This window comes from Nematostella vectensis, chromosome 8, assembly GCF_932526225.1.
Source record: "Nematostella vectensis chromosome 8, jaNemVect1.1, whole genome shotgun sequence".
In the NCBI taxonomy this organism is placed as follows: domain Eukaryota; kingdom Metazoa; phylum Cnidaria; class Anthozoa; order Actiniaria; family Edwardsiidae; genus Nematostella; species Nematostella vectensis.
Window position 1 is genome coordinate 14,041,302 of NC_064041.1, and position 25,929 is coordinate 14,067,230.

At 45.8% G+C, this 25,929-nt stretch overlaps 2 protein-coding genes across 2 annotated transcripts in view; one reads left to right on the forward strand and one right to left on the reverse strand.

The window, feature by feature from the left end:
* On the forward strand, positions 1–16,304 carry LOC116617163 (acetyltransferase efuC). The gene is made up of 13 exons (XM_048731799.1): positions 1–452; positions 1,591–1,813; positions 3,239–3,351; positions 3,719–3,752; positions 4,492–4,578; positions 5,144–5,223; positions 6,153–6,302; positions 8,671–8,806; positions 9,795–9,848; positions 10,106–10,183; positions 10,270–10,345; positions 11,233–11,324; positions 14,485–16,304. The coding sequence occupies exons 1-13, from the start codon at positions 256–258 to the stop codon at positions 14,536–14,538; spliced, it is 1,374 nt and encodes a 457-aa protein (XP_048587756.1). The 5' UTR covers positions 1–255; the 3' UTR covers positions 14,539–16,304.
* Positions 16,226–25,929, reverse strand: part of LOC5510475 — a 14,440-nt gene continuing 4,736 nt past the window's right edge. The window contains exon 5 of the mRNA XM_048731800.1: positions 16,226–16,958. Coding sequence (XP_048587757.1) covers positions 16,891–16,958 — 68 coding nt within the window. The 3' untranslated portion in view covers positions 16,226–16,890. The remainder of the gene's footprint in view (positions 16,959–25,929) is intronic.

Sequence of the window (25,929 nt, forward strand, 5' to 3'; positions counted from 1 at the left end):
AAATTCTATATTTTTGTTCGTCACATCTCCTGTGGCGTTGTTGCTCTGCCCTTCCAACTCCGACTACTCCGCTCTTCACTGAATACTTCTGTTCATTTTTCAGAAAACAAACAAAGAAGATTTTTTTTTTATCCATGGGAAGACCTTAGGTGATGTAATCTTTGCTTTGTTTACGCCCGCAAAGGGTCCAGTTCGCGAAAGCGGAACATCGCTGTGGAAGTACGCACCGCAAAATTACAAACCTCAATCGCCGGAATGTCAACAGCCGTCAAAGGCATCCTATGGAAGCTAACAAGGCTAAATAGAAGGAATGGAGTCGATATGTTTAAGGTTTTACCCGGAGTCCGTTATAAAAGTTCGAAGGTTCGCGAGCAAGTGAGGATCCCTGACCTTGCACAGGATTTTAAAGGGATGGATCCGTCTTTTCCATGTTTATCCGATCTTTCTATAAGGTAAGAAAGATATAAAAAAATAACACTTGACTAGCAATACATCCATTAAGCAAAATCCTAGCTAATGACTCAGCAGTTATATACATATTCACAGCTAAGAAATAACGATTGTTGTACCAATTTTATCCATCAGAAGGTCCCAAAAGTATTCTCATAAAGTTCGGTTTATATCGTTACGTTTATTTGCATATCCATAACATAACTGCATTTAACCTTCTAACCTATTATAACCGTAATCGACGGAGTTGCCGATTCCATGACCCGGTCTTGATCCGTTCGTCACGTCGCGTCGTCATATGTTTACAATTTGTATTACTGTGTGTAATGTTACGGCTTGTAAGATCCTCCCTGCGCGTGCACTGCCTAAAGTAAATAAAACTAAAAACTAATTATCGTGCGTGATCAACTAAAACAAAGTTAGTAACTATGACTAAAATATTAACAACAAGGCTCGTTTTCTAATGTCTAGCAATATACCCCAAGGGCATTTTGAAGATAGCGACCAGGAGAAGTTAGTAACGGCTAGCTTGTATAAGCAGAACTCAATTGAGAAAGGATTTGTATTTGAAGCTCGGTGCATGAAGACAGGGTTTTCTGAGGGGGTGGGGGTGGGTGGTAGGGGAAGGGGTGCATTGTCATAGATTCTGTCTCAGAAGCTATGCGCAAAAGTATGCGTGACACTAACCCTAGCCGTGCAACTGACCAGGGTGTCAAAATGTGCAATTTTTAACATACTGCTCCCTAGCTTTCTGAAATAGAGGATTGTTCCACCCTCCTTCATCACCATCATTATCACCAATACTTCAACCACCACTTCTAAAACCATCACCACTGTCATTATCATTATCATTATCATCATCATAATTATCATCAATACCATCATAATCATCATCATCATTATCATCATCATTGCCACCATCTTCATAATAATCATAATTATTACCACTATCAACATCACCAACACCACCACCGTCATCATCATTACCATCATAATAATAATCATCATCATCATCATCATCATCACCATCCTCATCATCACCATCCTCATCAACATCATCTATCAGCAGTAGCATTATTATTATTTTCATCATCATCATTACATGTGACTTACAACCATGTACTTATCTGTTGATAACAGGTCAAAATCAAACAGTCATGGCATTGACCCAGTCTATTCCAAAGTGAATTCAGGATACAAGACATTTGTGTATGACAACCCGTTCTACTTCCAGCATAACGATGGGGTTATCCCGCAGCTGGAGATTGCTTATGAGACATGGGGAGAGCTAAACAGTGATAAAACTAATGTGATACTTCTTTGCACTGGATTGTCAGCATCTTCACATGCTCGTAGTCATAGGGTGGGTATGTCTGTCTATCTGTCCACCCACCCATTCACTTGCCTGTCTGTCTGTATATATATATATATATATATCTTTCTTCACACTACTATATTTATATTTTCGCTACTGAGCCCTGGTATCTTGGATCCTTTTAGACAGACTGGTTGTTGGCTGACGGGAATTTTCACTCAAGTTTATATATATATATATATAAACGTGGTTGCCCGATGAGTGGGCAACCACGAAACAGGCTTGTAGAGATGAAACGGTAGTTCGCGTGTTTTTTTCCTACAAACCAAGATATATCCCGCTCTACACCTATGTATTGAGCACTATTATATGAACGCCTGCACTCACGCATTATATATATATATATATATATAAGTATAAGTACATATGGAGCCTTAAAGACAACGACATAGAACACTTTATTTCATGGAAAATCCTGTCATCTCACTCTACCTACAACAGCTCTAGCAAAAAGATGTAATCTCTGCCTCAAAGAAAAACTTATCATTATCCACCAACCCGAGCTATCAACTTTAAACAAGCGTAACAAGCTAGTGTCTTCGTGCCGCGACAGGAACAAAGCCTTGTTATGCAACAGCTGAACTATTCAATTTCACCATAACAGCCATTCAAATTTCATGCCCTATTTTTATGTTAATTTTATAAGATAGTATATAAGTGATGATAGTAATATATTCTTAATAAATCTCCTGATGAGTGGGCAACCACGAAACAGGCTTGTAGAGATGAAATGATAGTTCGCATGTTTTTTTCCTACATACCAATATATATATATATATATATATATATATATATATATATATATATATATATATATATATATATATAGTGTTGGTTTGAGAAAAATACAAACTACATAGGTTTCCCTACAGGTCTGTTTCGTGGTTGCCCACTCATCAGGGGATTTTTCATCCCCTGATGAGTGGGCAACCACGAAACAGACCTGTAGGGAAACCTATGTAGTTTGTATTTTTCTCAAACCAACACTATACACCGCTCTACTTTCGAGTATTGAGCACTTTCTATGAAAGCCTTCAACCATCATTATATATATATATATATATATATATATATATATATATATATATATATATATATATATATATATAGGGCACACCCATGGTAGGGGCACACCCATGCCCCTACTGGTCATTTCCTTATAATTTTGGAAAATATTAGGGGGGCACATGCCCTTAGTGCCCCATCCCCTGCTACGGCCCTGCCTGTTGTCTGAAAGCATTTTCTACCAACACTGAAAAAAGTTAATAATAGCTATTGCCTAACAATCGGAAAGGGCTACTTTTGAGGTGATGGTAGAAAGATATGCACCCAAAGAAAGCCTTTTACAGACATCTGGTAAGCATTTGTTTGCAGGTAATATTTGTATAAAATAACCAGGAATTTCAATTCCAGAAAAATCCAAATCCGGGCTGGTGGGAGAACTTCATTGGTCCGGGCTGTGCGCTAGATACTGATAAATTTCACATCATCTGCTGTAATGTGATTGGTGGATGCTATGGTTCAAGGTATTATGAATTGATTGATTACTTGTAATAAGATGCATTACACAAGAGTGGATCCTGGATGTTTCATTTTAGGGAAGATACTGTGGTCCGATGCGGCGTGAAGGCGGGGCAGGAGGGTGGACGGGGAATTGGGTGGGGCTTGCTGATGTGTGCCCTTTTCTGGGTAGTGTCTCAGGGGTGTGACATGTGTGCATAGAGGCATGAGGGGGGGGGGGGAGGGGTGCTTTGGACCTTGCTGGTTACAAGTAATTTTTTTTTAATAACGTTGTATCTCTTTAGATATGACGGGAAACCAGGGGAGATACAAAATGTTTTTAGCATTGAACATTTGTCCTCCCTAAAACAGGATGATATATTTCTCTTGCAGTGGCCCATCTTCCATAAACCCAGTCACGAACAAGGTAACACCTTAAAGTATACAAGGGTGTTGGGATTCAATCAATTTTCTTTTAGTATGAAAGGCACATCCATTCCGAGGCCTATTTCTGCTACAAGGCTCTCATCAGCTGCTAGGGTAAAGAAACCTAGTCAATTTGACAAAAAAAAAAAAAAAAAAAACAGTTCTGTACATAGCCCTATAGAGAGGTCATGAACAATGCTCGTTGTACTGAAGTTATCATTTGCGGATCTGGTGGGGAGGGGGCTAGGGGGTGTAAACTCAACCCTTGGGCTGCCAAGCAAAAGTGTCGTGCGAAAAATACCGTACAGTACTTTACCATTTACAAATAATTTAAAAAAATATTAAGTAAATGACCAGTAGGGGCGTGACTGTGATCCCAAATATTTTCTTAATGTTTGTGTGTTTAGCCCCAAAAATCTTATGTGGCCTGCTAAGGCAGGGCCGTAGCAGGGGGTGGGGCACTGGGTGCACGTGCCCCCCCCCCCCACATTGTTTTCTTAATGTTTCTGTATCGTGCCCCCCAATAATTCGAGGCTTGCTACGGTTTTGTAAGGGCTCTGAAATTAGAGTGTTGGAGTTCTGGGGTGGGATAGGATAATACAGTATTTCTTTCTTGGGGTACCACTCTGACTGGTGGGCATTTTATCGATGGTTTAATATAGGTCAAACCCTCCTCTTGGCAAAGGGCTAGGTCCCACCTGATTATATCATACTAACAGCTATGCATATTTTGCATTCAGCCATATGCCACAACGTTTCCTATTGTCACAGTGAATGACATGGTCCGCGCACAATTCCTACTCCTTGACTCTTTAGGGGTCAACAAAGTAAGTCTGCCAATATTCCATTTTATTACGTATTAAGCAGCACTGGTGTTACCATATGCCTCAAGGCCTTTCTTTTGCTTTAATTATACCACCATTCGATGTACACACGGGCGCACCCCCCTTCCCCCTTTGCGGCCAAAAAGTGGTCATTTCTTAATAAGGAATCTAAAAGCCGCATTGTCACCAGTTTACTTCCGGAGGTCCGACGGAAACCTCAACCGTTAAAAGACAAAAGAATCTATTAGAATCCGATATATTTAACAGGCCATCCGCTCTAAATTATCAATCACATCCTCAAGGAAACTTCCAATAGACACACTGCTTTCAATATTTTGAAATATTTTTCGCGTTTTCCGTTAAAAATAATCGGATATTGTTACGTAATCGACCGGAAATAAACTAGTGACAATGCGGCTTTAAATAAGGAATGCTTTTTTCATATGATACTCATGGCTGCGCACCCACCCCCCCACCCCCTCTAAACCAATCCTGGGTACGCGCCTGCGTGTTATTCCAATGCTTGTCAGTCCTTATTTTTAATCATTTTCCTTGATTTCACCTCAAGGTCCACGGCGTGGTCGGGTCATCCCTTGGAGGAATGCTTTCACTTACTGCGGCAAGCATGTATCCAGACAGGGTAAACCGGTAAGCACGTATCCAGACAGGGTAAACCGGTAAGCATGTATCCAGACAGGGTAAACCAGTAAGCACGTACCCAGACAGGGTAAACCGGTAAGCATGTATCCAGACAGGGTAAACCGGTAAGCACGTATCCAGACAGGGTAAACCGGTAAGCATGTATCCAGACAGGGTAAACCGGTAAGCATGTATCCAGACAGGGTAAACCGGTAAGCATGTATCCAGACAGGGTAAACCGGTAAGCATGTATCCAGACAGGGTAAACCGGTAAGCATGTACCCAGACAGGGTAAACCGGTAAGCATGTATCCAGACAGGGTAAACCGGTAAGCATGTATCCAGACAGGGTAAACCGGTAAGCATGTACCCAGACAGGGTAAACCGGTAAGCATGTATCCAGACAGGGTAAACCGGTAAGCATGTATCCAGACAGGGTAAACCGGCAAGCATGTACCCAGACAGGGTAAACCGGTAAGCATGTACCCAGACAGGGTAAACCGGTAAGCTCTCCACAAAACGCGCCACTCAGAACATTCTAGAAGGTAAACGGTAAGCGTCTATTACTCACAAAACGCGCCACTCAGAACATTCTAGATGGTAAACGGTAAGCGTCTATTACTCACAAAACGCGCCACTCAGAACATTCTAGATGGTAAACGGTAAGCGTCTATTACTCACAAAACGCGCCGCTCAGAACATTCTAGGAGGTAAACGGTAAAGTTCGTCCTCCGACTTACCAACGCGAGCTACCCGCCCCCTTGGAGAGCGTGCATTGTACTGGTTTGAAACCGACCTTTCATGCTCTGTCTCGACCCGCGCAAGAAAGCTACGTGAGATTAGAAAGATGAGTTTTTGGGCCACAGGAACTAAGTGGTACTATGCTTGTCGTCGATGATTATTCACATAATTATAATCGCGGTTGTTCATCTGTTTTAGAATGGTGACAATCTCGGCTTGCGCCCAGTCCCACCCGGCATCCCTCGCGCTACGATACGTGCAGAGGCGCGTTCTGATGAGCGATCCGAACTGGAACAAAGGGTTTTACTACCACGGCCGCTTCCCTCGACTCGGGATGAAACATGCGCGGTAAGGGCTCATTCGACTCGGGGTGAAATACGCGCGATAGGGACTCGATTTGGTGTAAAACATGCGCGGTAAGGGCTCATTTGACTCGGGATGAAACATGCGCGGTAAGGGCTCATTCGACTCGTGATGAAACATGCACGGTAAGGGCTCATTCGACTCGGGATGAAACATGCGCGGTAAGGGCTCATTCGACAAGTGATGAAACATGCGCGGTAAGGGCTCATTCGACTCGGTGTAAAACATGCGCGGTAAGGGCTCATTCGACTCGGCGTGAAATACACGCGATAAGGGCTCGATTCGGGATGAAACATGCGCGGTAAGGGCTCATTCGACTCGGGGTGAAATACGCGCGATAGGGACTCGATTTGGTGTAAAACATGCGCGGTAAGGGCTCATTTGACTCGGGATGAAACATGCGCGGTAAGGGCTCATTCGACTCGTGATGAAACATGCACGGTAAGGGCTCATTCGACTCGGGATGAAACATGCGCGGTAAGGGCTCATTCGACAAGTGATGAAACATGCGCGGTAAGGGCTCATTCGACTCGGTGTAAAACATGCGCGGTAAGGGCTCATTCGACTCGGCGTGAAATACACGCGATAAGGGCTCGATTCGGGATGAGACATGCGCGATAAGGCAGGGGTTTTATTAGGCCCCGGCGGCCGGCGGATGCGCCGGCTATTTCCCTCCGAGCGCCGGCTACTTTTTTTAAAAAAAGATTCGACTTAAGTTTTATTTGAACTAAAATGATAAAATAGCTTCAACCCCCTACTTATCAATCTCCACCGCCTACTCTGAAAGTTAATGAAAGCCCTTAAAGGGTGTAAAACATGCGCGGTAAGGGCTCATTCGACTCGTGATGAAACATGCGCGGTAAGGGCTCATTCGACTCGGGATGAAACATGCGCGGTAAGGGCTCATTCGACAAGTGATGAAACATGCGCGGTAAGGGCTCATTCGACTCGGTGTAAAACATGCGCGGTAAGGGCTCATTCGACTCGGCGTGAAATACACGCGATAAGGGCTCGATTCGGGATGAGACATGCGCGGTAAGGCAGGGGTTTTATTAGGCGCCGGCTATTTCCCTCCGAGCGCCGGCTACTTTTTTTTAAAAAAAGATTCGACTTAAGTTTTATTTGAACTAAATTGATAAAATAGCTTCAACCCCCTACTTATCAATCACCACCGCCTACTCTGAAAGTTAATGAAAGCCCTTAAAGGGTGTAAAACATGCGCGGTAAGGGCTCATGCGACTCGTGATGAAACATGCGCGGTAAGGGCTCATTCGACAAGTGATGAAACATGCGCGGTAAGGGCTCATTCGACTCGGGATGAAACATGCGCGGTAAGGGCTCATTCGACAAGTGATGAAACATGCGCGGTAAGGGCTCATTCGATTCGGTGTAAAACATGCGCGGTAAGGGCTCATTCGACTCGGCGTGAAATACACGCGATAAGGGCTCGATTCGGGATGAGACATGCGCGATAAGGCAGGGGTTTTATTAGGCCCCGGCGGCCGGCGGATGCGCCGGCTATTTCCCTCCGAGCGCCGGCTACTTTTTTTTAAAAAAAAGATTCGACTTAAGTTTTATTTGAACTAAAATGATAAAATAGCTTCAACCCCCTACTTATCAATCTCCACCGCCTACTCTGAAAGTTAAGGAAAGCCCTCAAAGGGTGTAAAACATGCGCGGTAAGGGCTCATGCGACTCGGCGTAAGATATGCGCGGTAAGGGCTCATGCGACTCGGCGTAAGATATGCGCGGTAAGGGCTCATGCGACTCGGCGTAAGATATGCGCGGTAAGGGCTCATGCGACTCGGCGTAAGATATGCGCGGTAAGGGCTCATGCGACTCGGCGTAAGATATGCGCGGTAAGGGCTCATGCGACTCGGCGTAAGATATGCGCGGTAAGGGCTCATGCGACTCGGCGTAAGATATGCGCGGTAAGGGCTCATGCGACTCGGCGTAAGATATGCGCGGTAAGGGCTCATGCGACTCGGCGTAAGATATGCGCGGTAAGGGCTCATGCGACTAGGCGTAAGATATGCGCGGTAAGGGCTCATGCGACTAGGCGTAAGATATGCGCGGTAAGGGCTCATGCGACTAGGCGTAAGATATGCGCGGTAAGGGCTCATGCGACTAGGCGTAAGATATGCGCGGTAAGGGCTCGCCTCGAGATGAAACACGCGCGGTAAAAGCAAGAGCGACACCGCTTGAGCTCACCCGGGATTAAAAAGAATGGTAGGGATCTTGGGAAGAATCGTCAAAATAATTGAATGTGTCTAGCATAGTCGAGGCTAAGAGCACTATATCTGATGGTATGCAACATAGGCGTATCCTTATTAATTTTATCTTGACTTAACAGCGAGGTTGCTACGATAACGTACCGAAGTGGTCCCGAGTGGGAAGAGAGGTTTGGTCGTAAGCGTATCGACCATACCAAGCCAATCAGGCCGAGCTTTTGCCCTGAATTCGAGATCGAAAGCTATTTAGACTATCAGGTAGGTACTTGATGCGACAAAGTCGACAGGGTGGGAATAGGGTAGAAAATATACATAATACACATAGACGGCGAAATTATTTGAAGGAGAGTAAAATATATATTATGAACATGGACAGATCAAACATTGATTTAGCTTTTTTAAAATAATAATTGCCATACGATTAGTGAAGCCCACTCATGTTACTGCTATCCACAGGAAACTCAAAAAGGTTCTTTTGAGGTCCGAAGAAGTCAGTATCAATCAAAATTCAGATAAATCTAATGTGTGATGAAATGATGGTTAAATAAAGAAAAAATGTAACTAAAGAGATTGTAAAGGAAAAAAAAAGTAGTGAAAAAAGTTGAAAAACAATTATCACTTGAGCGAGGATCGAACTAGGACAGCATGGGACCAAGAGAGAGAGAGAGAGAGAGAAAAAATAGACCATACATCCAGACGTCCGCTGAATCACCGTATGGCAGCTAAAGCTTTACGGCTAGGCTGGAGATTTCGGCCCCAACACCGCTATCTAGCGAACTGTGTAACACACAGGTACCGAGGCACAAGCGCATTAATAGGGAGGCAATAGCCAGGTTCCTAGCCCTTAAGACCTAAGTCTTATACGGTTACGCCACACACAGCTCGCTCTGACGTAGGGTGAAAAATATTGGGGCCTATCCGAGCGCCTTTGGTCTCTTGGGAGGGACTATCCTATAGCAGCGGTGCGATCGTCATGCACGTGAAAATGTGTTTAAAAGACAACAAAGGTCAACTAATACAACACGAACTTTGTTTCACGAAGGTTATTTGATAACCGGACATAAGCAGTTATTTTTTAGTTATGGCCCTCTCCTTATTTATTACATTCCAATCGAATCCGATAAAAAAACGGGAGGCAGTGGTGATTAAAATGTACAACTTAAACAACACTTCTATGTCACTCCACAAGTCCTATGAGGCAAGATGTAAGCACTCAGTCGCTAATTAAATATATTCAATGTTTCAGGGAGACAGTTTTTGCGTAAAATATGATCCCAACTCATTCCTCTATATCTCCAAGGTGAGAACATTCTAAATTGCGTTTGATCATGATTTCTAAAGTAAGTAGAACTCGCACTCTCAGGGGCTTATCTAACTTTTCGCTAATGGGGGGAGGGGCTGGGGTTGGATGAGTGTCAAAGGGGGGGCGGAGGGGGTAATTATTTTTTGCTACATGTGGCTTCCTGGAATCTGAAAGGGTGTGGGGGGGTTAAACCCCCTAAACCCTCCACCTAAATTCACTACTGACTATATTATTGGTGTTTCTATTTGCATCAGGCAATGGACCTATTCGATCTTGGCGAGGGTTTTGATTCTTTGCAAGACGGAGTGGCGCGAATCGTCTGCCCTACTCTGGTAAGTATCTGGTCTTCTGTTTGTTGAAAGGAAGTAAGCCGTTTTTTGCCTCCTCGTAACGTTTTCATGCTGTCTTGCATATCTAGGTCCTTGGAGTTCAGTCGGATGTCCTCTTCCCTGTGACGCAGCAGCGAGAGATAGAGCATCTACTGAGAGAGGCTGGTATGTAAAACTGGGCGGGTGGGGTGGGGTAGGGTAGGGTACGGTAGTGTAGGGTGGGGTAGTGTGGTGTAGCGTAGGGTAGGGTGGGGTAGAGTAGGGTGGGGAAGCATAGGGTAGGGTACGGTAGGGTAGGGCAGGGCAGGGTAGGATAGGGTGAGGTGAGGTGGGGTGGGGTAGGGTAGGGTAGGGTGGGGTAGGGTAGGGTGGGGTAGGGTAGGGTGGGGTAGAGTAGGGTGGGGAAGCATAGGGTAGGGTACGGTAGGATAGGATGGGGTGGGGTAGGGCGGGGTGGAGTAGGGTAGGGTGAGGTACGGTAGGGTAGGGTAGTGTAGGGTAGGGTAGGGTAGGATGGGGTGGGGTGAGGTGGGGTAGGGTGGGGTGGGGTAGGGTAGGGTGGGGTAGAGTAGGGTGGGGAAGCATAGGGTAGGGTAGGATGGGGTGGGGTGAGGTGGGGTAGGGTAGGGTAGGGTGGGGTGGGGTGGGGTGGGGTAGGGTAGGGTTGGGGTGGGGTTGTTTAATGTAGAGAAAACCTTAAGGCAGAGTATTGCAATACAGGATGGGAGCAGACTGGTAAATGGGGTAAATCTAGGGCTAGGGCTAGCTGGATATGGGAACACCTTCTGATAAGTATTTGTGCATAATTAGCTCAGTAAAGGAGGGGGACGTGAAGGTAAAAACTAGTGTAATGTAGGGTAATGCAGGGTATTGGAAAGTGTTTTGAGAAGATGCTTTCTAAAGTGAACCTAGGGGATGGGGAAGGGATGGGATAGACTGTAGACTGTAGCATTATGGCAAATACTGATAGAGGCCATCACATTATAACCCTAGGGGAGGGGGGAAGGTGAAGAAGATTCTATACCTTCTAATGCTTTACTTTTTTTGGACAGGAAACCATAGTGTAACATATTACGAGCTTCCATCCATATATGGGCATGACACATTTCTTCTAGATGTAGTGGCTGTGGGTGCCTCTGTCAAGGTAAAGATCATACTACACTACATTATCAGCTACATCAGACTACACTACATAATCAGCTACACCAGACTACACTACATAATCAGCTACACCAGACTACACTACATTATCAGCTACACCAGACTACACTACATAATCAGCTACATCAGACTACACTACATAATCAGCTACATTAGACTACACTACATTATCATCTACACCAGACTACACTACATTATCAGCTACATCAGACTACACTACATTATCAGCTACACCAGACTACATTACATTATCAGCTACATTAGACTACACTACATAATCAGCTACACCAGACTACACTACATTATCAGCTACACCAGACTACACTACATAATCAGCTACATCACACTACACTACATTATCAGCTACATCAGACTACACTACATTATCAGCTACACCAGACTACAATACATTATCAGCTACATCAGACTACACTACATTATCAGCTACATCAGACTACACTACATAATCAGCTACATTAGACTACACTACATTATCAGCTACACCAGACTACACTACATAATCAGCTACATCAGACTACACTACATAATCAGCTACATCAGACTACACTACATTATCAGCTACACCAGACTACACTACATTATCAGCTACATCAGACTACACTACATTATCAGCTACATCAGACTACACTACATTATCAGCTACATTAGACTACACTACATAATCAGCTACACCAGACTACACTACATAATCAGCTACATTAGACTACACTACATAATCAGCTACATTAGACTACACTACATTATCAGCTACATCAGACTACACTACATTATCAGCTACATTAGACTACACTACATAATCAGCTACACCAGACTACACTACATAATCAGCTACATCAGACTACACTACATAATCAGCTACATCAGACTACACTACATAATCAGCTACATTAGACTACACTACATAATCAGCTACATCAGACTACACTACATAATCAGCTACATCGGACTACACTACATAATCAGCTACATCGGACTACACTACATAATCAGCTACATCAGACTACACTACATAATCAGCTACATCAGACTACACTACATAATCAGCTACATTAGACTACACTACATAATCAGCTACATCAGACTACACTACATAATCAGCTACATCAGACTACACTACATAATCAGCTACATCAGACTACACTACATAATCAGCTACATCAGACAACAACATAATCAGCTACATTAGACTACACTACATAATCAGCTACATCAGACTACACTACATAATCAGCTACATCAGACTACATTACATAATCAGCTACATCAGACTACACTACATAATCAGCTACATCAGACTACACTACACAATCAGCTACATCAGACTACACTACATAATCAGCTACATTAGACTACACTACATAATCAGCTACACCAGACTACACTACATAATCAGCTACACCAGACTACACTACATAATCAGCTACATCAGACTACACTACATTATCAGCTACATCAGACTACACTACATAATCAGCTACATTAGACTACAATACAGAATCAGCTACATTAGACTACAATACATAACAATACATAATCAGCTACATTAGACTACAATACATAATCAGCTACATTAGACTACACTACATAATCAGCTTCATTAGACTACACTACATTATCAGCTACATCAGACTACACTACATAATCAGCTACATTAGACTACAATACATAATCAGCTACATTAGACTACACTACATAATCAGCTACATTAGACTACACTACATAATCAGCTACATTAGACTACACTACATAATCAGCTACATTAGACTACACTACATAATCAGCTACATTATACTACACTACATTATCAGCTACATCAGACTACACTACATAATCAGCTACATTAGACTACACTACATTATCAGCTACATCAGACTACACTACATAATCAGCTACATCAGACTACACTACATAATCAGCTACATTTGACTACACTACATTATCAGCTACATCAGACTTCACTACATAATCAGCTACATTAGACTACACTACATTATCAGCTACATCAGACTACACTACATAATCAGCTACATTAGACTACACTACATAATTAGCTACATCAGACTACACTACATAATCAGCTACATTAGACTACACTACATAATCAGCTACATCAGACTACACTACATAATCAGCTACATTAGACTACACTACATTTTCAGCTACATTAGACTACACTACATTATCAGCTACATCAGACTACACTAAAATCAGCTACATCAGACTACAATACATAATCAACTACATTAGAATACACTACATTATCAGCTACATCAGACTACAATACATAATCAGCTACATCAGACAACACTACATAATCAGCTAGATCAGACAACACTACATAATCAGCTACATCAGACTACACTACATTATTAGCTACATCAGACTACACTACATTATCAGCTACATCAGACTACAATACATAATCAGCTACATCAGACAACACTACATAATCAGCTACATCAGACTACAATCCATAATCAGCTACACCAGACTACACTACATTATCAGCTACATCAGACTACACTACATTATCAGCTACATCAGACTACACTACATTATCAGCTACATCAGACTACACTACATTATCAGCTACATCAGACTACACTACATAATCAGCTACATCAGACTACACTACATTATCAGCTACATCAGACTACACTATGTTATCAGCTACACCAGACTACACTACATAATCAGCTACATCAGACTACACTGCATTATCAGCTACATCAGACTACACTGCATAATCAGCTACATCAGACTACACTACATAATCAGCTACATCAGACTACACTACATAATCAGCTACACCAGACTACACTACATAATCAGCTACATCTGACTACACTACATAATTAGCTACATCTGACTACACTACATAATCAGCTACATCAGACTAGACTACATAATCAGCTACATCAGACTACACTACATAATCAGCTACACCAGACTAGACTACATAATCAGCTACACCAGACTACAATACATTATCAGCTACATCAGCGGAATCACAATTTAACAACACTGACAATATCAAATATGACACCAGCATACCCAAACCTCTTAGAACCAACTCCAAGGTGTGTAAAATTTTCAAGTAATGCTATTGTGATTCTCCACAGGGACATTTAGAAACCGACCTAAAGCTCAATGGCAAGAACAGGAAAAAGAGATGAATGTTATATCTTCGGGATAATGAAAACGTGCACTTGCTTTACATACAATGTAAGCACATAGTACAGTCAACTGTGACTATAACATACATCCTTAGGACCATTTCGATTACTGACACCCTGGTGACCCTTTCGATTACGGACATCCTGGTGACCCTCTCTATTACGGTCACCCTCGTGACCCTCTCTATTACGGACACCCTGGTGACCCTTTCGATTACGGACACCCTGGTGACCCTCTCTATTACGGTCACCCTTGTGACCCTCTCTATTATGCACCCTCGTGACCCTCTCTATTACGGTCACCCTCGTGACCCTCTCTATTACGGTCACCCTCGTGACCCTCTCTATTATGCACCCTCGTGACCCTCTCTTTTACGGACACCCTCGTGACCCTCTCTATTATGGTCACCCTCGTGACCCTCTCTATTACGGTCACCCTCGTGACCCTCTCTATTACGGTCACCCTCGTGACCCTCTTTATTATGCACCCTCGTGACCCTTTCGATTACGGACACCCTGGTGACCCTCTCTATTACGGTCACCCTCGTGACCCTCTCTTTTACGGACACCCTTGTGACCCTCTCTATTATGGTCACCCTCGTGACCCTCTCTATTACGGTCACCCTCGTGACCCTCTCTATTACGGTCACCCTCGTGACCCTCTCTATTGTGGTCACCCTCGTGACCCTCTCTATTACGGTCACCCTTGTGACCCTCTCTATTATGGACACCCTGGTAACCCTCTCTATTATGGTCATCCTCAAGACCCTCTTTATTACGGTCACCCTCGTGACCCTCTCTATTATGGACACCCTGGTGACCCTCTCTATTACGGTCACCCTCGTGACCCTCTCTATTATGGTCACCCTCGTGACCCTCTCTATTATGGACACACTCGTGACCCTCTATTATGGTCACCCTCGTGACCCTCTCTATTACGGTCACCCTCGTGACCCTCTCTATTACAGACACCCTCGTGACCCTCTCTATTACGGACACCCTCGTGACCCTCTCTATTACGGACACCCTCGTGACCCTCTCTATTACGGTCACCCTCGTGACCCTCTCTATTAGGGTCATCCTCGTGACCCTCTCTATTACGGACACCCTCGTGACCCTCTCTATTACGGTCACCCTCGTGACCCTCTCTATTATGGTCATCCTCGTGACCCTCTCTATTACGGACACCCTCGTGACCCTCTCTATTACGGTCACCCTCGTGACCCTCTCTATTACGGTCACCCTCGTGACCCTCTTTATTATGCACCCTCGTGACCCTTTCGATTACGGACACCCTGGTGACCCTCTCTTTTACGGTCACCCTCGTGACCCTCTCTATTATGGACAAACTCGTGACCCTCTCTATTATGGTCACCCTTGTGACCCTCTCTATTATGGACACACTCGTGACCCTCTCTATTTCGGACACCCTCTGGACCCTCTATAACGGACACCCTCGCCACCATATTGTTCTATACTTTCAGTTTGCCATCATTTCTACTGGAAGTTAAATTATGTAAAATAATCTAACTAAACAAAGTTGTATACTTTTTTCACCGAATTAAAAAAACATGTTGCAATGGCAACCCTTCCCCTCCCCCCCCCCCCCCACATCAACCAACGAAAATTCAGCCTTTGCACTTTCTTATTTTCTTGGATGACAAAATAATGATCATAAAGCATGTGATAATTTATGGATTCAGGTTTTATTTTAGATCAAAACATGCATCAAGACATTTTTTTAAATAAACAAGCATTTGAATAAACCCGTTATAAGCGTGTTATAAGCGTGTGTACACAATCTTATGTTAGTTGATATAGCTCCCCCCCCTTACAGTTTTTTTATAGTTTTGTTACATTTTGAGAAGAATAATTTGTAAGTTGATTATTTTTAAAAATAATTTAAGATATTTTGCATGCTTAGTGATTATACAAGCGTTACTGCCAATGGTAAAAAAAATTTCAGGTACCAAAAATAATTTCTAGACTTCGGAAACACACATGACAAAAGAAATCGTTTTCTAGTTCTACCATCACATATAATGACCACGCCACGAGCGCTACCGTGACCAGCGTAATGAAGCACTTCTCTGCTTCACTGATTGGCTAAGAGCTTTTGTCAAACAACCCTTCTTTAATCTTATTGGTTAACTTTCTAAAAGCTATATGTGTGGTAATGGTAGCGATCGTGAGCACTTTAAACATTCTTTATACACTTATCTTCCTACTGATTTCTTTACAAGCCAATCTTCAAACTGATCTTTTCACAAAATAATCTGACTACTACCCACTCACGAACACACAGCACAAGGATTCTGCACTCTACAAGTCACATGATCGATGATGATGTAGTTATGGATACTGGCGCTTGCCAATTCCAAGAAACGTCTTGTTAGATCCCATTGTGTACTTGCCTGCATCTAGAAGAAAATATTCAGTTATCAATTCGCATTTGATTAAAATTTGGTCGCGCGGTTGTCCAGAACACTTGCGCACTTTAGATATACAGATTACATCTGAACTCTCCAGGATCTACACTTGGCCATAGTATTATTCGTAGTCGTTATCAAAATCCTTTGGTCGCCTTTTTAGAAATTGGCTGTTTGCTTCGCTTATTGAGGGAAATACCCATTAGATCGCGCGCTCTTATAAGGGAAAATCAAAAGGGCGACTTGGGACAAGTCTAAACACATGACCACTCCATATGTCCCATTAGTACTGTGCGCATGTACAGCTTGCCTTCGTCAACCCGCATCATTCGCATGTTAAGTGCCTTTGATCACAAATCTATTTGGTTAAAAATCACTTCAATAAGGCTCGTTTTGTTGGTTTCTCTATGTACCAATAAGGCTGTCCCTCGCGTGCACCCCACCTCGTTTTGTTGGTTTCTCTATGTACCAATAAGGCTGTCCCTCGCGTGCACCCCGCCTCGTTTTGTTGGTTTCTCTATGTACCAATAAGGCAGTCCCTCGCGTGCACCCCACCTCGTTTTGTTGGTTTCTCTATGTACCAATAAGGCAGTCCCTCGCGTGCACCCCACCTCGTTTTGTTGGTTTCTCTATGTACCAATAAGACTGTCCCTCGCGTGCACCCCACCTCGTTTTGTTGGTTTCTCTATGTACCAATAAGGCTGTCCCTCGCGTGCACCCCACCTCGTTTTGTTGGTTTCTCTATGTACCAATAAGGCTGTCTCTCGCGTGCACCCCACCTCGTTTTGTTGGTTTCTCTATGTACCAATAAGGCTGTCCCTCGCGTGCACCCCACCTCGTTTTGTTGGTTTCTCTATGTACCAATAAGGCTGTCCCTCGCGTGCACCCCACCTCGTTTTGTTGGTTTCTCTATGTACCAATAAGGCAGTCCCTCGCGTGCACCCCACCTCGTTTTGTTGGTTTCTCTATGTTCCAATAAGGCTGTCCCTCGCGTGCACCCCACCTCGTTTTGTTGGTTTCTCTATGTACCAATAACGCTGTCCCTCGCGTGCACCCCACCTCGTTTTGTTGGTTTCTCTATGTACCAATAACGCTGTCCCTCGCGTGCACCCCACCTCGTTTTGTTGGTTTCTCTATGTACCAATAAGGCAGTCCCTCGCGTGCACCCCACCTCGTTTTGTTGGTTTCTCTATGTACCAATAAGGCTGTCCCTCGCGTGCACCCCACCTCGTTTTGTTGGTTTCTCTATGTACCAATAAGGCAGTCCCTCGCGTGCACCCCACCTCGTTTTGTTGGTTTCTCTATGTACCAATAAGGCTGTTCCTCGCGTGCACCCTACCTCGTTTTGTTGGTTTCTCTATGTACCAATAAGGCTGTCCCTCGCGTGCACCCCACCTCGTTTTGTTGGTTTCTCTATGTACCAATAACGCTGTCCCTCGCGTGCACCCCACCTCGTTTTGTTGGTTTCTCTATGTACCAATAAGGCAGTCCCTCGCGTGCACCCCACCTCGTTTTGTTGGTTTCTCTATGTACCAATAACGCTGTCCCTCGCGTGCACCCTACCTCGTTTTGTTGGTTTCTCTATGTACCAATAACGCTGTCCCTCGCGTGCACCCCACCTCGTTTTGTTGGTTTCTCTATGTAGCAATAAGGCAGTCCCTCGCGTGCACCCCACCTCGTTTTGTTGGTTTCTCTATGTACCAATAAGGCTGTCCCTCGCGTGCACCCCACCTCGTTTTGTTGGTTTCTCTATGTACCAATAAGGCAGTCCCTCGCGTGCACCCCACCTCGTTTTGTTGGTTTCTCTATGTACCAATAACGCTGTCCCTCGCGTGCACCCCACCTCGTTTTGTTGGTTTCTCTATGTACCAATAACGCTGTCCCTCGCGTGCACCCCACCTCGTTTTGTTGGTTTCTCTATGTACCAATAACGCTGTCCCTCGCGTGCACCCCACCTCGTTTTGTTGGTTTCTCTATGTACCAATAACGCTGTCCCTCGCGTGCACCCCACCTCGTTTTGTTGGTTTCTCTATGTACCAATAACGCTGTCCCTCGCGTGCACCCCACCTCGTTTTGTTGGTTTCTCTATGTACCAATAACGCTGTCCCTCGCGTGCACCCCACCTCGTTTTGTTGGTTTCTCTATGTACCAATAAGGCTGTCCCTCGCGTGCACCCCACCTCGTTTTGTTAGTTTCTCTATGTACCAATAAGGCTGTCCCTCGCGTGCACCCCACCTCGTTTTGTTAGTTTCTCTATGTACTAATAAGGCTGTCCCTCGCGTGCACCCCACCTCGTTTTGTTGGTTTCTCTATGTACCAATAACGCTGTCCCTCGCGTGCACCCCACCTCGTTTTGTTGGTTTCTCTATGTACCAATAAGGCAGTCCCTCGCGTGCACCCCACCTCGTTTTGTTGGTTTCTCTATGTACCAATAACGCTGTCCCTCGCGTGCACCCTACCTCGTTTTGTTGGTTTCTCTATGTACCAATAACGCTGTCCCTCGCGTGCACCCCACCTCGTTTTGTTGGTTTCTCTATGTAGCAATAAGGCAGTCCCTCGCGTGCACCCCACCTCGTTTTGTTGGTTTCTCTATGTACCAATAAGGCTGTCCCTCGCGTGCACCCCACCTCGTTTTGTTGGTTTCTCTATGTACCAATAAGGCAGTCCCTCGCGTGCACCCCACCTCGTTTTGTTGGTTTCTCTATGTACCAATAACGCTGTCCCTCGCGTGCACCCCACCTCGTTTTGTTGGTTTCTCTATGTACCAATAACGCTGTCCCTCGCGTGCACCCCACCTCGTTTTGTTGGTTTCTCTATGTACCAATAACGCTGTCCCTCGCGTGCACCCCACCTCGTTTTGTTGGTTTCTCTATGTACCAATAACGCTGTCCCTCGCGTGCACCCCACCTCGTTTTGTTGGTTTCTCTATGTACCAATAACGCTGTCCCTCGCGTGCACCCCACCTCGTTTTGTTGGTTTCTCTATGTACCAATAACGCTGTCCCTCGCGTGCACCCCACCTCGTTTTGTTGGTTTCTCTATGTACCAATAACGCTGTCCCTCGCGTGCACCCCACCTCGTTTTGTTGGTTTCTCTATGTACCAATAAGGCTGTCCCTCTTGTGCACCCTACCTCGTTTTGTTGGTTTCTCTATGTACCAATAAGGCTGTCCCTCGCGTGCACCCCACCTCGTTTTGTTGGTTTCTCTATGTACCAATAACGCTGTCCCTCGCGTGCACCCCACCTCGTTTTGTTGGTTTCTCTATGTACCAATAACGCTGTCCCTCGCGTGCACCCCACCTCGTTTTGTTGGTTTCTCTATGTAGCAATAAGGCAGTCCCTCGCGTGCACCCCACCTCGTTTTGTTGGTTTCTCTATGTACCAATAAGGCTGTCCCTCGCGTGCACCCTACCTCGTTTTGTTGGTTTCTCTATGTAGCAATAAGGCTGTCCCTCGCGTGCACCCCACCTCGTTTTGTTGGTTTCTCTATGTACCAATAAGGCTGTCCCTCTCGTGCACCCCACCTCGTTTTGTTGGTTTCTCTATGTACCAATAAGGCTGTCCCTCGCGTGCACCCCACCTCGTTTTGTTGGTTTCTCTATGTACCAATAAGGCTGTCCCTCGCGTGCACCCCACCTCGTTTTGTTGGTTTCTCTATGTACCAATAAGGCTGTCCCTCGCGTGCACCCCACCTCGTTTTGTTGGTTTCTCTATGTACCAATAAGGCTGTCCCTCGCGTGCACCCTACCTCGTTTTGTTGGTTTCTCTATGTAGCAATAAGGCTGTCCCTCGCGTGCACCCCACCTCGTTTTGTTGGTTTCTCTATGTACCAATAAGGCTGTCCCTCGCGTGCACCCCACCTCGTTTTGTTGGTTTCTCTATGTACCAATAAGGCTGTCCCTCGCGTGCACCCCACCTCGTTTTGTTGGTTTCTCTATGTACCAATAAGGCTGTCCCTCGCGTGCACCCCACCTCGTTTTGTTGGTTTCTCTATGTACCAATAAGGCTGTCCCTCGCGTGCACCCCACCTCGTTTTGTTGGTTTCTCTATGTACCAATAAGGCTGTCCCTCGCGTGCACCCCACCTCGTTTTGTTGGTTTCTCTATGTACCAATAAGGCTGTCCCTCGCGTGCACCCCACCTCGTTTTGTTGGTTTCTCTATGTACCAATAAGGCTGTCCCTCGCGTGCACCCCACCTCGTTTTGTTGGTTTCTCTATGTACCAATAAGGCTGTCCCTCTCGTGCACCCCACGTCGTTTTGTTGGTTTCTCTATGTACCAATAAGGCTGTCCCTCGCGTGCACCCCACCTCGTTTTGTTGGTTTCTCTATGTACCAATAAGGCTGTCCCTCGCGTGCTCCCTACCTCGTTTTGTTGGTTTCTCTATGTAGCAATAAGGCTGTCCCTCTCGTGCACCCTACCTCGTTTTGTTGGTTTCTCTATGTACCAATAAGGCAGTCCCTCGCGTGCACCCCACCTCGTTTTGTTGGTTTCTCTATGTACCAATCAGGCTGTCCCTCGCGTGCACCCCACCTCGTTTTGTTGGTTTCTCTATGTACCAATACGGCTGTCCCTCGCGTGCACCCTACCTCGTTTTGTTGGTTTCTCTATGTACCAATACGGCAGTCCCTCGCGTGCACCCCACCTCGTTTTGTCGGTTTCTCTATGTACCAATAAGGCAGTCCCTCGCGTGCACCCTACCTCGTTTTGTTGGTTTCTCTATGTACCAATAAGGCAGTCCCTCGCGTGCACCCCACCTCGTTTTGTTGGTTTCTCTATGTACCAATAAGGCTGTCCCTCGCGTGCACCCCACCTCGTTTTGTTGGTTTCTCTATGTACCAATAAGGCTGTCCCTCTTGTGCACCCTACCTCGTTTTGTTGGTTTCTCTATGTACCAATAAGGCTGTCCCTCGCGTGCACCCCACCTCGTTTTGTTGGTTTCTCTATGTACCAATAAGGCTGTCCCTCGCGTGCACCCTACCTCGTTTTGTTGGTTTCTCTATGTACCAATAAGGCAGTCCCTCGCGTGCACCCCACCTCGTTTTGTTGGTTTCTCTATGTACCAATAAGGCAGTCCCTCGCGTGCACCCCACCTCGTTTTGTTCGTTTCTCTATGTAGCAATAAGGCTGTCCCTCGCGTGCACCCCACCTCGTTTGTTGGTTTCTCTATGTACCAATAAGGCTGTCCCTCGCGTGCACCCCACCTCGTTTTGTTGGTTTCTCTATGTACCAATAAGGCTGTCCCTCGCGTGCACCCCACCTCGTTTTGTTGGTTTCTCTATGTAACAATAAGGCTGTCCCTCTTGTGCACCCTACCTCGTTTTGTTGGTTTCTCTATGTACCAATAAGGCTGTCCCTCGCGTGCACCCCACCTCGTTTTGTTGGTTTCTCTATGTACCAATAAGGCTGTCCCTCGCGTGCACCCCACCTCGTTTTGTTGGTTTCTCTATGTACCAATAAGGCAGTCCCTCGCGTGCACCCCACCTCGTTTTGTTGGTTTCTCTATGTAGCAATAAGGCTGTCCCTCGCGTGCACCCCACCTCGTTTTGTTGGTTTCTCTATGTACCAATAAGGCTGTCCCTCGCGTGCACCCCACCTCGTTTTGTTGGTTTCTCTATGTACCAATAAGGCTGTCCCTCGCGTGCACCCCACCTCGTTTTGTTGGTTTCTCTATGTACCAATAAGGCTGTCCCTCGCGTGCACCCCACCTCATTTTGTTGGTTTCTCTATGTACCAATAAGGCAGTCCCTCGCGTGCACCCCACCTCGTTTTGTTGGTTTCTCTATGTACCAATAAGGCTGTCCCTCGCGTGCACCCCACCTCGTTTTGTTGGTTTCTCTATGTACCAATAAGGCTGTCCCTCGCGTGCACCCCACCTCGTTTTGTTGGTTTCTCTATGTACCAATAAGGCTGTCCCTCGCGTGCACCCCACCTCGTTTTATTGGTTTCTCTATGTACCAATAAGGCAGTCCCTCGCGTGCACCCTACCTCGTTTTGTTGGTTTCTCTATGTACCAATAAGGCTGTCCCTCGCGTGCACCCCACCTCGTTTTGTTGGTTTCTCTATGTACCAATAAGGCTGTCCCTCGCGTGCACCCTACCTCGTTTTGTTGGTTTCTCTATGTACCAATAAGGCTGTCCCTCGCGTGCACCCCACCTCGTTTTGTTGGTTTCTCTATGTACCAATAAGGCTGTCCCTCGCGTGCACCCCACCTCGTTTTGTTGGTTTCTCTATGTACCAATAAGGCTGTCCCTCGCGTGCACCCTACCTCGTTTTGTTGGTTTCTCTGTGTAGCAATAAGGCTGTCCCTCGCGTGCACCCTACCTCGTTTTGTTGGTTTCTCTATGTACCAATAAGGCTGTCCCCCTCGTGCACCCCACCTCGTTTTGTTGGTTTCCCTATGTACCAATAAGGCTGTCCCTCGCGTGCACCCCACCTCGTTTTGTTAGTTTCTCTATGTACCAATAAGGCTGTCCCTCGCGTGCACCCCACCTCGTTTTGTTGGTTTCTCTATGTACCAATAAGGCTGTCCCTCGCGTGCACCCCACCTCGTTTTGTTGGTTTCTCTATGTACCAATAAGGCTGTCCCTCGCGTGCACCCCACCTCGTTTTGTTAGTTTCTCTATGTACCAATAAGGCTGTCCCTCGCGTGCACCCCACCTCGTTTTGTTAGTTTCTCTATGTACTAATAAGGCTGTCCCTCGCGTGCACCCCACCTCGTTTTGTTGGTTTCTCTATGTACCAATAAGGCTGTCCCTCGCGTGCACCCCACCTCGTTTTGTTGGTTTCTCTGTGTACCAATAAGGATGTCCCTCGCGTGCACCCCACCTCGTTTTGTTGGTTTCTCTATGTACCAATAAGGCTGTCCCTCGCGTGCACCCCACCTCGTTTTGTTAGTTTCTCTATGTACCAATAAGGCTGTCCCTCGCGTGCACCCCACCTCGTTTTGTTAGTTTCTCTATGTACTAATAAGGCTGTCCCTCGCGTGCACCCCACCTCGTTTTGTTGGTTTCTCTATGTACCAATAAGGCTGTCCCTCGCGTGCACCCCACCTCGTTTTGTTGGTTTCTCTGTGTAGCAATAAGGATGTCCCTCGCGTGCACCCCACCTCGTTTTGTTGGTTTCTCTATGTACCAATAAGGCTGTCCCTCGCGTGCACCCCACCTCGTTTTGTTGGTTTCTCTATGTACCAATAAGGCAGTCCCTCGCGTGCACCCCACCTCGTTTTGTTGGTTTCTCTATGTACCAATAAGGCTGTCCCTCGCGTGCACCCCACTTCGTTTTGTTGGTTTCTCTATGTACCAATAAGGCTGTCCCTCGCGTGTACCCCACCTCGTTTTGTTGGTTTCTCTATGTACCAATAAGGCTGTCCCTCGCGTGCACCCCACCTCGTTTTGTTGGTTTCTCTATGTACCAATAAGGCAGTCCCTCGCGTGCACCCCACCTCGTTTTGTTGGTTTCTCTATGTACCAATAAGGCTGTCCCTCGCGTGCACCCCACTTCGTTTTGTTGGTTTCTCTATGTACCAATAAGGCTGTCCCTCGCGTGTACCCCACCTCGTTTTGTTGGTTTCTCTATGTACCAATAAGGCTGTCCCTCGCGTGCACCCCACCTCGTTTTGTTGGTTTCTCTATGTACCAATAAGGCTGTCCCTCGCGTGCACCCCACCTCGTTTTGTTAGTTTCTCTATGTACCAATAAGGCTGTCCCTCGCGTGCACCCAACCTCGTTTTGTTAGTTTCTCTATGTACCAATAAGGCTGTCCCTCGCGTGCACCCCACCTCGTTTTGTTGGTTTCTCTATGTACCAATAAGGCTGTCCCTCGCGTGCACCCCACCTCGTTTTGTTGGTTTCTCTATGTACCAATAAGGCTGTCCCTCGCGTGCACCCCACCTCGTTTTGTTAGTTTCTCTATGTACCAATAAGGCTGTCCCTCGCGTGCACCCCACCTCGTTTTGTTGGTTTCTCTATGTACCAATAAGGCTGTCCCTCGCGTGCACCCCACCTCGTTTTGTTGGTTTCTCTGTGTAGCAATAAGGATGTCCCTCGCGTGCACCCTACCTCGTTTTGTTGGTTTCTCTATGTACCAATAAGGCTGTCCCTCGCGTGCACCCCACCTCGTTTTGTTGGTTTCTCTGTGTACCAATAAGGATGTCCCTCGCGTGCACCCCACCTCGTTTTGTTGGTTTCTCTATGTACCAATAAGGCTGTCCCTCGCGTGCACCCCACCTCGTTTTGTTAGTTTCTCTATGTACCAATAAGGCTGTCCCTCGCGTGCACCCCACCTCGTTTTGTTAGTTTCTCTATGTACTAATAAGGCTGTCCCTCGCGTGCACCCCACCTCGTTTTGTTGGTTTCTCTATGTACCAATAAGGCTGTCCCTCGCGTGCACCCCACCTCGTTTTGTTGGTTTCTCTGTGTAGCAATAAGGATGTCCCTCGCGTGCACCCCACCTCGTTTTGTTGGTTTCTCTATGTACCAATAAGGCTGTCCCTCGCGTGCACCCCACCTCGTTTTGTTGGTTTCTCTATGTACCAATAAGGCAGTCCCTCGCGTGCACCCCACCTCGTTTTGTTGGTTTCTCTATGTACCAATAAGGCTGTCCCTCGCGTGCACCCCACTTCGTTTTGTTGGTTTCTCTATGTACCAATAAGGCTGTCCCTCGCGTGTACCCCACCTCGTTTTGTTGGTTTCTCTATGTACCAATAAGGCTGTCCCTCGCGTGCACCCCACCTCGTTTTGTTGGTTTCTCTATGTACCAATAAGGCAGTCCCTCGCGTGCACCCCACCTCGTTTTGTTGGTTTCTCTATGTACCAATAAGGCTGTCCCTCGCGTGCACCCCACTTCGTTTTGTTGGTTTCTCTATGTACCAATAAGGCTGTCCCTCGCGTGTACCCCACCTCGTTTTGTTGGTTTCTCTATGTACCAATAAGGCTGTCCCTCGCGTGCACCCCACCTCGTTTT

Excerpts from the sequence above, each read along its gene's own strand:
- LOC116617163 (XM_048731799.1), top strand. The coding sequence starts at position 256 with ATGTCAACAGCCGTCAAAGGCATCCTATGGAAGCTAACAAGGCTAAAT. Across the intron at positions 3,352-3,718 it reads GGTGGATGCTATGGTTCAAG|TGGCCCATCTTCCATAAACC; the intron begins GTATTATGAATT and ends TTTCTCTTGCAG. Across the intron at positions 5,224-6,152 it reads TATCCAGACAGGGTAAACCG|AATGGTGACAATCTCGGCTT; the intron begins GTAAGCACGTAT and ends CATCTGTTTTAG.